Genomic DNA, 14,637 nt, shown 5'->3' with positions numbered 1-14,637 from the left:
CTCACAGAGTCTGCGGAACCGGGGGGGGGGGGGGGGGGGCTGGAGGCCACCCCTACCCCCCCCCCCCCCACACACACACACAAACACACACTTTTGGCTCTTTAAAAAAAAGTTTAAAAAAAAAGTATTTAAAAAAAAGCTTGGGAAAAAGTCACAACACCCATGAATTTCGGTTTCAAAAGATTCCGCCCTCAGATTCTTCCCGTCTAAGGGGGGGGGGGGGGGGGGGAGGGGCCAGAGGGTCTTGAACTTGACACCCCCTCCGATCCCGCAGCGCCCCCCCCCCCCCCACACACACACACAGACACACACTGAAAAAACGTTCCGCGGCCCCTGCTTCGCTTTGACTGGTTGTTGACATTTTCTATCCCCCCCCCCCCCCCCCCCCCCCCCCCCCCCCCGGCCGGTTTCTAAAGATAGTGGCAGTTTGCTCTTTCATTTCCATGGTTAAAAAAAAAAAAATTGACTTCTCTTTATTTTTCATATCGTTCTGCAGTGACGTCACCAACGGTATACAAGTAGTCTTCTTATTCAGAGATGGCGTTACCAAAACTTTAGTACAAATGTAATTCATAACTTTTGAACGGATTGTCCGATTTTCCTTAAACTCTGCAATATAGGCTATCCATAATATACATGGCCGGCGCAGCCGTGGGGGCCGTGGGGGCTCGGGGCCCCACTCTTTTTGTGCACCATACAAAGGAATATATAAGGTGTCATCACTTTGGGCCCCCCACACTTTTTTTTAACCCGGAAGTACGTAAGTGGGACTGAAATAGAAATAGATAGGGATCTTGAAATATGGGCGGCGGTGAGGTTATGTTTTTTCTCTGAAGACCTTGTTTTTGCTTGTCAGCTGAAGAAACCCGGAAGTGGATGGGGAGAAGAGATGAGCCTTTTTTTTTTTTTTGCTTGTTAGCTCATGAAACCCGGAAGTGGGCCCCCACACTTTTGAAAACACTGCGCCGGCGGATCCTCAAGGAGAGTTCCTAAGCATGTTTAAACTTAACATAAGGAGTCATTTTGATAAATAATTGGTGGAGCAAAGTTGTTTCTAATATGCCTTAACATGCAACGCGTGAGGAAAATGAAACTTGCAAACATCGGATGAAGTTTGATCCATTCAAAACTGCTTGGTGTATGTGTCCCCTTCTTTCCCTTAAACTTGTTTCTGTGTATGCTATCCACATACTGTCTGTAACTTTAGATTAACATTGAAGGATCTTGTAGGACCTTGACCAGGCATACTCAAATAAAATAGTCGATGATCAGCCTCTCCTGACAGACTCAGATAGGCCTACCACGATTTAGTGAGCTATCAATATACAAGCCCTATTCATTTCCTTACCTTTTTATTTAACATTTTGCCAATTATTTATCCAATCAAAAGTGTGTCGAAGATTGATAAATTTCACTTGTAATAAATAAATACATACACATACATAATTATGTAGCACTCTTATTTTGATTGGTTGTTGTTGGTGAAGTGTGGACTTGAAGGCGAGTGTTACTGTGCAGTTGCCACCAGATATAACACTTTTATACTGAGTGTTACTGAAGTATAATTATATAGTATCAGGATCAGTCACGATGATAATAATGCAAAGCGACGCGAATGAAGTCCAGTTCAGCCAGGACGTCTTTTATTAGTCGAAATACAGAAATGCGTGGTGAAAGTACAATATTGATTAAAACACTTGGCACTCCCTGTTGCACTCCCAATCGGGGCTGGAGTGTGTCGCGGATGAACCGTCTGCCGGGTGGCAAGAGGACTGGCGTGACTGGCAGTACCAGTGGTTGGGCTGAACAAGAACCAAGAACATGGGTTTACAAGAACATTTATACTTAAACGTGTGAATATATTATCTTTGGTTAATACTTTGCATAAAATGAGAGAGGAGATTATTATTTACTAACGCATATGCTGGATATTTCTAAGAAGGGCAATCCAAACACATGGGAAAGGGAAAGTTCTTAAACCATATAATAACATACGGTCATGAGATTTTATGAATGAACTCACTACTCTGTTGTAGTGGTCGTCAGCACAATGGAGTGTACTGGTCAAGTGTTTGGGCAGAAGTCTAAAAGAAAGGGGCACATAATAAGTGGGTGGAATGGGTCAATGGGGACTGACCACTTTCCAAATAAACCAGTGCGTCATGCGTCATAATGCACTGCAAGGACGTTTACAGAGGGAAGTGAAGAATGGGGAGAAGGACACAATTTTGGGTCTTACACACACATGAATACATAAAGAAATATATAAATGAATGAATACATACATAAATAAATGAACAAATGAATAAAATACATAAATCAATACATATCGATAGGCCTAATGCAAAAGCCCCCACAACCACACAATCCTCTATAAGATATATAGTGGCTATAGTCCTGATAAAAATGGCCATCACGTATCTTATCTAGGCTTACTGCTATGTGCAACTAATTAAATGACAAAAGGAAGGATTTTTGTTCGCTTGTTTGTTTGTTTCTGCCAATATTACTGTATGTGTTTCATTCACTGTGTTGTTTTAGGTATCTTACAGGGAAAACTTATTGTGCAAAACTCCAAACGTCGGCCTCAACAACAACAAACAGGCAACAGCAACAACAGCAACAACCCACAACAACTAACAACAACCACAACAACAAAAACAACCACAACAACGACAACAATAACATTGCATAACCAAGTTTGGAAAGGACAGAGTTTCTGGATATTGAGGCCTGTCCATCACGTTTTATGTTCAGTGTTTTCTTGCCAAAGTTTTCACTCTGGAACGAATTTATCATGGTCTAACCACAAAAGCAAGTTTAAGCCAACTCAAAGTGATTTTGATAAATCTATAGTACTAACTACACTGTAACAGGGCTGGCGGAGCGTTTTTAAAAGTGGGGGGCACTTTCGGATTTCATGAGCTAACAAGCAAAAAAAAAAAAGAAAGGCCTTCAGCGCAACTTCTGGTGCCATTTCCGGGTTTCTTCAGCTGACAAGCAAAAAAACAAAAACGAAAACAAACAAACAAACAAATCAAACAATCTTCAGCGCAAAAACATAACCTTACCGCGCTCACACTTCGAGGTCTCTATCTATTTCTTTCTAGTGCCACTTTAATACGCGCTTCCGGGGTTAAAAAAAAAGTGGGGGCCCAAAGTGGTGACACCTTATGTATTCCTTTGTTTGTTTGTTTTTTAATTTATTCAAGATTTCATGCGTGTTCACAAAATAGGAGTGCATACAAAATGTATGCAAGTACATCTCATATAGCCAAGACAGAATATATACGATAAGTATACATTGATAAGAAGCAGTTACAGAAATAGTATACAACTCTAAGAGAGCTACATTATTCAAGGTAACGAACACGCAAAGGAATTGCAACATGCTTGAAAATCGTTGCAACCCCCGTGCACACAATCTATATGCTTGCAAATAGTTTGAATGATGAATGGGGGAGGGGGGTATTTACAAAGAGAGGAACATGAGGAGGGAAAGAAAAAATGCATGTGTGGTGCCTATTTGTCCTGTCGGACATTGACAAGAGAGAACAACAAAAAAAGAGTTTAAAGTATCAAATCATTATAAGCAAATTATACTGATTAAATTTCTCATAAATCCCATTCAAATGTCGATTTCAGGGGAAATATATGATCACAGCGAGATTAATAGTTAATGGTACCCAGGAGTTCAGCGTGAAGCTGATGATAAAAAAAAAAATGTGTGGGGGGGGGGGGGAGGGGGGGGGGGGGTGTCGCCTCCCCCCCCCCCCCCCCCGGCCTCCCCCGGTTCCGCCGGCCCTGTGTAGCATTATTTATTATAATCATACATAAAAATATGAATCAAAACAGTTGTGGTATATCAACCATTTTAAACAAAATATGATGCTGGTCACTACCACCTGAGCAATAAGAGGCGATGATGTCATCACCTCACAATTTCAGAGGAGGATGAGAAGAGGAAGAGGAGAAGGAAGAAGAGATACAAGGGGAAGAGAAAGAGAAAGGTGAAAATAGTCCAAAGTCAAGAGAATAGAGTCCAAACTGGTACTATTTTCTATCATTATTCTAGCTACCACGAACTATGGCCTGCAGCTAAGCTGGACAATCTCTAATCCCCGATACTCAGTAGAACTGTAGTCATATCATTTGCTGCCCTCTACGTTAGGGTTTGTCAGTAGTTCATCATGGCTGCCAGCAGATGCTTACTCGCGGTAAGTTTCGGGAAAGTATTCTCTAATTTTACCAATTAGTCTACGGTTTGATCACAAGTCTGTAGTCATATGTGATCCATAATTCTTCAAATTTCTAATTTGTCCATTGATGCAAAGCGATAGTTTTGATATTGTGTAATACAATGCCTAAGATTAAGAGTGTCTAGACTTGTCTGTCTAGAACATCTACCGTACACTATCTATGTGTAATGTGCATGCATGGCACGTCCACTTTGCCGGCTTCTGAGGGAGCCAGCAGAGGAGAGCAGCGGCAGCTGCAACTGAGCTGATGATCTATACACTGTGTACAGGAGGGGCAGAGTAGAACTGGGGTCTACTGTACGGTATAGTGCGTCTGCCAATGAATGCAGGTGGTAGATGTTGGAGACTAGCCGAGACTTGCCTTGTTAACTTAAAGGGTTGACCGATAAATCTGCCTCTTGTTCGATGGCCTCTTCATAGTAACTTCTGAATTCCTGTAAATTTGCGGTCGGTAATACAATCGGCACTAATCTACTTTCTTCGCACCTCCTCAAATTATTTCTAAACATGCGCTAACTTGTCCTAACGTTAGTTATTCAGTAGATCTAAAGCTGAAATAATTGCATCTGAGTCTCTAAACTAAAGTCGGATGAAGTTATGTTTAACGCTTTTACAAGTGTTGGAAAACCTTGATCGCTTGAAATACTGCTCTCCACACAAGCAATTGGAACAGTACAACTACAAGTACAGTGCATGCAAGTACAATGTATTATGACTATGATCTGAATGTAGTAATCACAAGCACATACCACAATGGCTTTTTCTATGGTGTCTTTGAAAAACCAAAATCTGTTTTTCCCTTGTCTTGAACAAGTCTTGTGGAAACGGTTTTACAGAGTGGTTGAATTTATGTGTGTGTATCCCTTTATTTTATGTATCTTATTCTTTGACTTTCTCTTTTCTTTCTTTGATTGTTTCCATTTACTTTGATTTTTTTTTTCAATACAACTTTGTACCATCAGGCTTTTCTCTCCTCATATCCCAACCTTTCTCTCTCTATCTTGTATTTTATTTTCAATTGTGCATTATGTTCTAGCCGAGACGACAGTCCACATGCAAACTGAAACTGTTTGTGCCCCTTGAGTCCATAATTTCCATGGCCTCAGCCTATGTGCTTAGGAAGTAAACGAGTAGGTGTAACACTATATTGACTTAATTGCTGCATTTCTTGCTAACATAGACAAGTATTTGCAACAACAACAACAACAAAAATGGCCACTGTTCAATTCAGCTGTGTTGATGTCTGATGTTAATGCAATATTTGTCCTCTATTTATTCCTTTGACAGGCTCGTCATTTCAGCACCTCTTCTGTAGGTGCTCAAATGGTGAAGGTGAGTGTATAATCATATACACTTGTACACAATGTCTTTACTACTATAATACTTCAAACTACATACACAATCCTTACATTTAGCTGAAAATATTGTATGAAAAGCAAATCTACTTAGCAGGTGTGACCTATTGAAATGCCATATCCACACGTGCAAAGAAAAAAAAAGAAAGAAAAAAGAAAAACAGAAAAGAGGAAGATATGTAGGTCACTATTATTATTAAATTATTATTTTTTTGGTATGATACATGTACACCAATCTAAATGTCACAACCTATTTTAACCCCCCTCCCCCATGAAATAATTGATGTGCCTTGGTAATTAAACCATGTTTCTTGTACAACTTTTCAAATTCAATCAAAAGAAATCAGCTTCCATGCTTATTCACTGAAATAAAATGCCATTCACTACCCCTGTATTTCCCAGTATCTATATGAATATGACATGTAAGTGGGTATGATCATAAGGGCTCACACCTGTAAATGAAATGGACTATCCCAGACCCCTTCACAAATTCGTACCAAAGATACCAAAATAAATGAAGAAAAAAATTAATCATAAATCAATGATGTAGTTTGGGAAAAAAACTGAATAGCTGTAGATACTGAGTATGAATTCCTCTACAAATTTTAACACACGTCTCTATAGGGAATTATTTACCCGTGTGAGCCCATGACTGTGTAATGTATCTTAAGTTTATGAATTCTTTGGTTTTGTTATGCCTCCACCAACGAAGTGGCCGGAGGCATTATGTTTTCGGGTCGTCCGTCCGTCCGGTACGGACGTACGTAATTATTTACCCGTGTGAGCCCATGACTGTGTAATGTATCTTAAGTTTATGAAATCTTTGGTTTTGTCATGGCTCCGCCAAAGAAGTGGCCGGAGGCATTATGTTTTCGGGTCGTCTGTCCGTCCGTCCGTCCGTCCATCCGTACGTACGTACGTACGTCCGTCCGTCCGTCCGTACGTCCGTCCCGTTTTGTTTTTGTCGATATCTCAAGAACCGTGTGGTGGGTTTGCATCAAACTTGGTATGAGGGTATACCGGTATCCTGGGGGGATAATACTTTGTTTGAATTTTACGGTCACGGGGTCAAAGGTCAAAGGTCACAGGTTATTTTGTGAAAAAAAGGTTGAAATTTCATGTTTTTCTCCATATCTCGCAAATGGTTCAAGGTATCTTCATGGAACTTAGTATATATGCATGTACCGATGGGCAGTGATTATCTAGGGAAGTTGGGGGTCAGGGGGTCAAGGTCAACTCCTCAAAATATCACTACTTTCCTTATATTTATGCAATGCCTGAAGGATTTTTTTTTAACTTGATGTATGCATGTATAACCCAATATATATTCTGTGGGAAGTTTCTTGTCAAAGGTCAAAAGGTCAAAGGTCAAGTGAAAGTGCTAAATTGCACTTCTTCCTCCATATCTCAAAAGTAACTCAAGGTATTATCATGAAACTTACATATTTATGCATGTTCTACCTAACACTGATTCTCTTTGAAACTGTGGGGTCAAAGGTCAAAGGTCAGGTTTAGATAATACTATTTTACCATTTGATACTGAAATTATACTTTTTCTCAATACCTTGAAAATTACTCAATGAATAAACTTATAAAAGGGTCAAAAGTCAAGTAAAAATCATCAGTTCCCCCAAATACCTGCACTCTGACGTTTTAATCATTCATCCAATTGAACCTAGTTCTAGGAAAGTGAACATTCAGCACATTTGTGGCAAACCTGTAATTTTAGTATTTTGCCAATTGTGTGAAACTGTCATCACACATTGTCAAGACATTGTACTATAGACCTATTAGGAGAACCATGCATTATGGCGGAGGCATACACCAGTCGCCGTAGCGACATTTCTAGTTATTAATGTACCATAGCTTCATTAGCTACACAACATTGTTGTTTTACATTCATTAGTGAAAATTCAGAGTTCTGTTCTATTTGATTTCTGTCTTGCAGCCACCCATCCAGGTGTATGGTGTTGGTGGACGCTATGCCACTGCCCTTTATTCAGCAGCCAGCAAACAAAAAGCTCTGGACCAGGTAGACAAAGACATGTCAAGTGTTGAGGTGAGCATTCCACTCTTGTAAATGTACATCTCTAACTCATCCAGTAAATTTACAATGTAGAAATGGTTCTTACCTCTTTTGGAATCCCTTCCAAAATTTACCAAATTCTGTTTTGAATTAGAATCCTGTTATGAATATTCTTTGTGCCAAGTATCTGCAAGAATTAAAGGGGCATAGTCCCGGTAGTGTAGATGGCGCTGTTGATGCTACTGCCGATCACCGTTAGCATTGACACGAAGATTGCCGAAATTGAGCTGTCATCAAGAGTAAAATGCATAGGTGTTGCTACGATACGTTGCCTTCGTTGTCTTCTCTGCGCATCATGCAGTCTGAACATAGTAATGCCAGGGTCCGTGCATATGTGCTTCTTATTATGACATCACAAAAGAAATTTGCTAAAGCTGTCATCCCCCTGAGCCGAACTGTGATCGGACCGCTGACACAGTGGATCGGACTTCTTCGGACTCGGGGAAAGTGGGCCAAAGCATAAGCGCCCAAGAGAAGTCGATAGCATAGGTCTCTATAGGAAACTTGCGCCGTGCGCCCGCGTACGCATTTGACTAAAACACCGGGACCGTGCACCTTTAAGCCTTCACAATGTTCCTGTATAAAATTGCACAATTGTACTCCACAACTAAGAGAATGCATTGTACATCTTCATGGCAAGTGTTGTACCCATAGATGAAACATTTGGTTTATTGTGTAATTGTTGAACAACAGGAATGAATATTCTTCTATGATACACTTGCCATATGAATCTTAACTTCATTGTAGTATGCAACTTTGTGGGTAGAAATTGGAACCTCAAGGTGGTACATGTAGGGAATGCAACTTGAACCTTAGACCAGTCAGAATATGTCAGCCAGCTAAAGTTCTTTGACTTTTTAATAGCCAGATGAAGTTGCTGACAGGCATAAATGAATGAACATTTGCCTTTAGATTAAAAAAAAAAAATGACAACAACAAGGAAGTTGCCAAATTGTAGATCATAGATGTACTTCTGAAGTTGTGATGTACATATCCCATGTCTGTTCAAACAAATAACAGGAATTTCATGTTATGAAGAAACAAATATTTGGAATGCCAATCCTTAGTTGCATAACAGTACTATCCCAGTACTGAAATATCTGCAGAGCATTCAGAACTGAAGCCAAATTGATGGGTTGTCATGATTATGAGTTTACATATTCTCCCAGTTGCATTAAAAATCACTGTATGTATTTTTTTCCCCCTTTGCAGGCACTCATGGGCAAAAGCGCAGCACTCAGTGACTTCATGGGAAATCCCACCATCAAGAAGCAACAAAAGATGAGTAAGTGTGAACACAGCATGCTAAAAAGTACAATATCCCCACTGGTACAAGCCCTTTATTTCAGACTGTAAAAAAAAAATGGTCAGATGATGGGTTTTATCCTTGTTTAATTCATGTATTTCACACTTGCAGTCATCTTTTGTCAAATGAAAAGTTTGTAGATTCTTGATTGGACACGGTTTGGTACTACACATACTGTAAACCGGGGAATGTTCGCGTGCATTTTGATTTCGCGAATTTCGTGAGCGGGAACATTTGCGAAATTAAAATGCACGCGAAAGTTCTTACCTACATAACCTGCACTGGACGCCAGTGGCAATTTGTGAAAATTTCATGCCTCGAGAAAGGTCGTCGGCTCCAATTTGCGAAATTTTCGTGCTGTGAATATATCGTGTTTTACAGTAGTCTATCAGAGAGGGACCACTTCTTTGTGTGTATTTTGGGGTGAATTTTTCTCAGAAAAAGATATTTTTTTAAATTTCATTGAATTGTGCAGAATAGGTAGTTTTGATTGAAAACCTTGTAAGATGAAAAAAAAAAAAAAATCAGGGGTTTTTATTGATGTTGGTTTTTTTTCTTTGTGGAAGCCTTTTTCCCCATCAAGAGTAAGGCTGTACCAACAATAGTCACTGTCAACAAAATATTTAATGCAAGCACTGCCACATATTATGTTTTTAATGATATATTTCAAATTTTGATAGTATTAATATCAGCATCAATGTAGGTTATCAAAATTTACTTCCAGGACATTGTTATGCTCTGATGTGCAGGATACTCTACGTAGAACTTTTGTCGCATACACGCCGTTGACTGGTGTATAGTATCAGGATGCTTGGGTAACTGTACATACAGTAACCTCTATTTTGATACATTGTTACAGTTACAGAGAGTTGAATTACACTCTTTACGACACAAGTTGCTTGATGTATGACAATTGATATCTTTAAATCAGAGATCAAATATATCGCCTTTAAGTAGTCACCAGGGCAGAAAAGAAGATTTTAACTTGGGACAAAACTTTGTAGAAACATTTATATACTTTTATGTGCACTTTTTATCCTTGAGTCTCGTGTCTGTTATGTGTGATAGCCTACCATAAATGTGCGAGTATACTCTATCCAGAGGTTCTGCACAATACAGGAAGAAGAAGAAGAAGAACATAAGCATTGTTTTCTTCTCTTCTTGGCACTATATTACCCACTTTTGTCTTATGATTAACTGATAGGTGATGACCTTGTAGTAGGTTTTAATTGGTGCATTTGCATTGCATTTTTTGCCCTATTTGTAGGCGTTTTGACTGATGTCCTGAAGGGAGAGAAAATTTCAACCTCGACCGTGAACTTCTTCGGTTTGCTGGCCGACAACGGCAGACTGGGAAAGGTCAAGGAAGTCTTTGTGTCGTGGCGAAGGATCATGGCGGCGCACAGGGGCGAGGTCGTGTGCAATGTCACCACTGCAAAGGTGCGTGACAAGAGAAACCCATGTTAGGGGTGATTAGGGAGGTAGATTCTCAGTAGGACTTACAGCTGGCCAGACATCCTGCTTTAGGTGGTGATCCGAAACCCAAGTACAGTGAAACATTGCTATAAAGAGGTCGGATAATATCAAAGTCCTCTCATGACATGGCAGTTTTTCAGGTCCCAACTGGCTAACAACTTGCAATATTTCTTGGTGTTTTTTATGCCTCCGCCACGAAGTGGTGCCGGAGGCATTATGTTTTCGGGTTGTCCGTCCGTCCGTCCGTCCGTCCGTCCGTCCGTCCGTCCGTCCGTCCTTCCGTCCGTCCGTAATGAATTTTGTGGACAAGGTAACTATCAAAACCTGTTGAGGTATCCTAATGAAACTTGGCATGTATGTGTATTAGGGGGTGAAGTTGTGCCTATCAACTTTTGGGTGCACATGCTCAAGGTCAAAGGTCAAAAGGTCAAGGTCAAATACATAAAATTTCACTATTTCCACCACATCTATTGAATGCCTGAAGATATTTTCTTGAAACTTAATGTATACATGTATTACCCAATTAAGATTCTCTGGTGAAAGTTTGGGTCATGAGGTCAAAGGTCAAAAGGTCAGGGTCATATACATAAAATTTCACTATTTCCACCATATCTATTGAATGCCTGAAGATATTCTCTTGAAACTTAGTGTATACATGTATTACCCAATTAAGATTCTCTGGTAAAAGTTTGGGTCATGAGGTCAAAGGTCAAAAGGTCAAGTAAAAATATTAAAACTTTTTTTTTTTCTCCATACCTTGGAAAATTGTTCAAGGTATCTTCATGGAACATAGTATATACATATACTGACTGGAAGTGATTATCTAGAGAATGTAGGGTTCATGAGGTCAAAGGTCAGGGGTCAAAGGTCAAGTGCAACACTTCAAAATTTTACTATTTCCCTCCTATCATGCAATGCCAGCAGGGTTATTTTTTTTTTACACTTGGTGTATACATGCATACATGTGTAACCTAATAGAAATTCTCTGGAAAGTTTTTTTTTTCTTCTTTTTTTGCCTCAAAGGTCAAAAGGTCAAAGATCAAGTGAAAGTGCTGAACTAACTTTTTCCTCCATATCTCGGAAGTGGCTCAAGTTATCTTGAAACTTAGTACATATTATGCATGTTCTACCTGAAAGTGATTATCTTATGAATTTTAGGGTCAAGGGCCAGATGAAAATGGTAACAATTTACTATTCAATTCAGAAATTGCACTTTTTCTCCACACCTGTACCTTGAAAATTACTCAATGCCTAAATGTATGAATGGGTCAAAGTCGAGTTAAAGTCCTTAAATCCCTAGTTACATGCTCTCCTATTCATCCAATTAAACCTAGGTCAAGGAAGGTGAACATTCAACACATTTGTGACAAACTTGTCATTTCAATATTTTGCCAATTTTGTGAAAATGTAATCACACATTGTCCACATGTACTATCTAGACCTATTGGGAAAATCATGCATTATGGCGGAGGCATACCAGTCGCCAAAGCGACATTTCTAGTTACCCTCATGAAGTGAGAAACCTGATAGAACGAGGTAATTGTCATGGTTTCGAGGTCCCCGTTACAACGAGGTTCCCCTGTTCTTGGAGTAGGTCCCCACATGATAAAAGTTTGGTTAACCACTCTTATAACATGCATCCAGTCGGTCTGTTTGTCGCCTCACTGCAGAATGCATTCGAGTTGTCGTGGAGCCGTCTACCCAACATGTTAGAAATGAAACTCCATGTAGCCATTCCTAGAGACTCCAACGCCAAGCATGTTTGAAACTGAAGATGCTCCCGCCTGGCCCCTAGCAAATTGGAGGCTCTAATCACAAGAATATGCGTGAAACACAACACCCCTTGCCGTTGGATTCCACTTCATCAGCCCTGGAAGCTCTATAGATGGTTTCATATGCTTTCTAGTGCCATCTTCCCTTATTTTTGAGCACATAGAAGTTGGGTGGGAGAAAGCTAAATTCAAGCTGGAGAAAATACTTTTTTTTTAGTGGGATGCACACGCCTAGAGCGAGAGAAATTCAAACTCAAGCGGGAGATTTTACGAAAATGGCCTTAAGTGGGAGAGCTAGAGTCTCTGCATTCCAGAAGTGTGGTAGATGTAATGTATTTATCTGTTCCCATCTCTCACCCTCCAGACACTTGATTCCAGTCAACAGAAACAAGTGCAGGAGGCACTCAAAGGCTTCATCAAGAAGGGGGAGTCCCTACAGCTCAACATGAATGTAAGTACCAAGGCTTGCACGCGACTCCCTCACCAGCGCTCCAGGAAGTGGGGAGATTATTGTAAAGAACTGTGAAAGAATTGTATGTATTTCATGGGGGATGTTCTCTTGTCCTGCGCGTGATGACGTAACAACCTATCCACATTGTTTGACCGCAACTTGAGAATAATATTGATTCTGATGCAGGATTTTCGTACACATGCACACAATTAGTCTTGTATTGGCATGGAGTATGAAAATAGCATTCATCAAGATGTCATCAGCAATAATATACTATCAATAATGGGAATGGATAAGGTAGACCACTGATTGACGTAAATTTTTCTTCTGTAGTACTTAAACTCCTTGTGATTTTACTAAATGAAAATCATTATTACTAATCAAAGCAAAAATGTGACCAAAGATTTGATATGCAAATGGCTCATCATCGTTATGAGTACTATTTTAGATGCATGAAAGTACCTTATATTTGTACTTTTATCACCAGAAACATGGTCTTAAAGGTCCTGTTTACCTTTGGGAGCAGTGATTTAAAAGATTTTCAAGATATCATGTATGCATATGTGTAGGTCAGTTGCATCACTTAACATCCTACCATTTAAAATTTTTGCAATAAAGCCTAAAATATAAGGAGATATCACTGTTTTTCTCATTAAACCATAACTGTAGATGGTTTAGTCTGGAAACATTTTTATCATAACTATTGTTCACATTTTGTATGTTTAACAGTACTTCACATCGATTATACTGGTTCAAATTTTTACATTGGTTGTTTCTATCCCTAACTCACATTTGTGAACTATTTTGAAGCACTAATGCTGGGTTGTGTTTCATCAGCAAATGGTAAATTCTGCCTTTAAAGCAACTCTCTCATTAGAACTTACAAGGTAAACTGTGTGTGTGTTGCACATGTATGAAATTATCAATTGTAATAAGATATTTTTTGGATGTGCCAAAATACGAGCCAAATCAACAATGTGCTGCAATTTTATAGACTGTAATAAATCTTTATATCCATTCGCGGAGGGAGGGATTTATTGCCATCATTGTGTTCTTGTACCCTCAGGTGGATCCCTCAATAATCGGAGGCATGATTGTCGAGGTCGGGGACAAGTACGTGGACATGTCGACGGCAACCAAAGTGAAGACCCTCACAAATCTAATCAAGGAGGCAGTCTAGCGTCAGCTGTGTTACCTGACCAAGCATCCCCATTACGAGATAGTATATATTATATTGATGTGTTCTATTTTGCCCTTGATGTACCGGTATGCTGGGAGTAGCACTACATGAGAAGAAGATATTTGGGACTGATTTGCGCCTCGACTACAGTGGCAGCAGATGTCTTGCATGGGCAAGACCACATTTTCAAGGCCATCTTTTTGTGTTCATAGGCATGTTCCTTCTCCTATCAGCATACATACCAGTGAAGATATATTCTGAATGTCATCATTCAAAATCTCATTCAGCCCCAAATCTTGAATTTCCGATTCGCATTCAATACCTCTCTTGATCTCAGTCACTAATATTATGGTGTATCTAGAAATATTAGTCTGTCACACAAGACCTCATCTACACCATTTTTGTATGAAATTGAACAGCCCCATGTTATTTAAAATATGTTGACATTTCACAGCTTGCTAGCCATCATTTTGTGAGTGCAACCATTGTGTGAATTGACTAGACTGACTCCTGTGAAGGAGTCATGCACTTGACTCCTTTTGTGTACAAGCAGAGATTGTAATAAATTGAAACTAAAATTTGACAAAAGCATCCTGTGTAGACTTTCCTTTTCAGAGAAAGAGATGTACATGGATGAGAGATATAGAGAAAGTAGAAGCGTGAAAAAGATTGTGCAGTGCAACCAGACTTTCAGCACACTCTGTTGTCTGTGTCCAGTTTCTTTGGAAATCTTCACCAATGCTTGACATTTG

At 39.6% G+C, this 14,637-nt stretch overlaps 1 protein-coding gene across 1 annotated transcript; it reads left to right on the top strand.

Moving 5' to 3' along the window:
• The first annotated feature begins 4,190 nt into the window (after positions 1 to 4,190).
• On the top strand, positions 4,191 to 14,384 carry LOC139708148 (ATP synthase subunit O, mitochondrial-like). Its single transcript, XM_071620124.1, has 7 exons — positions 4,191 to 4,217; positions 5,547 to 5,591; positions 7,563 to 7,673; positions 8,913 to 8,985; positions 10,274 to 10,446; positions 12,619 to 12,705; positions 13,772 to 14,384. The coding sequence occupies exons 1-7, from the start codon at positions 4,191 to 4,193 to the stop codon at positions 13,883 to 13,885; spliced, it is 630 nt and encodes a 209-aa protein (XP_071476225.1). The 3' UTR covers positions 13,886 to 14,384.
• Positions 14,385 to 14,637: the final 253 nt, after the last annotated feature.

Source organism: Diadema antillarum, unplaced genomic scaffold (genome assembly GCF_040938485.1).
Source record: "Diadema antillarum isolate AM-2024a unplaced genomic scaffold, OU_Dant_1.0 seq00001313_RagTag, whole genome shotgun sequence".
In the NCBI taxonomy this organism is placed as follows: domain Eukaryota; kingdom Metazoa; phylum Echinodermata; class Echinoidea; order Diadematoida; family Diadematidae; genus Diadema; species Diadema antillarum.
This window is presented reverse-complemented; position numbering and strand designations above follow the sequence as displayed.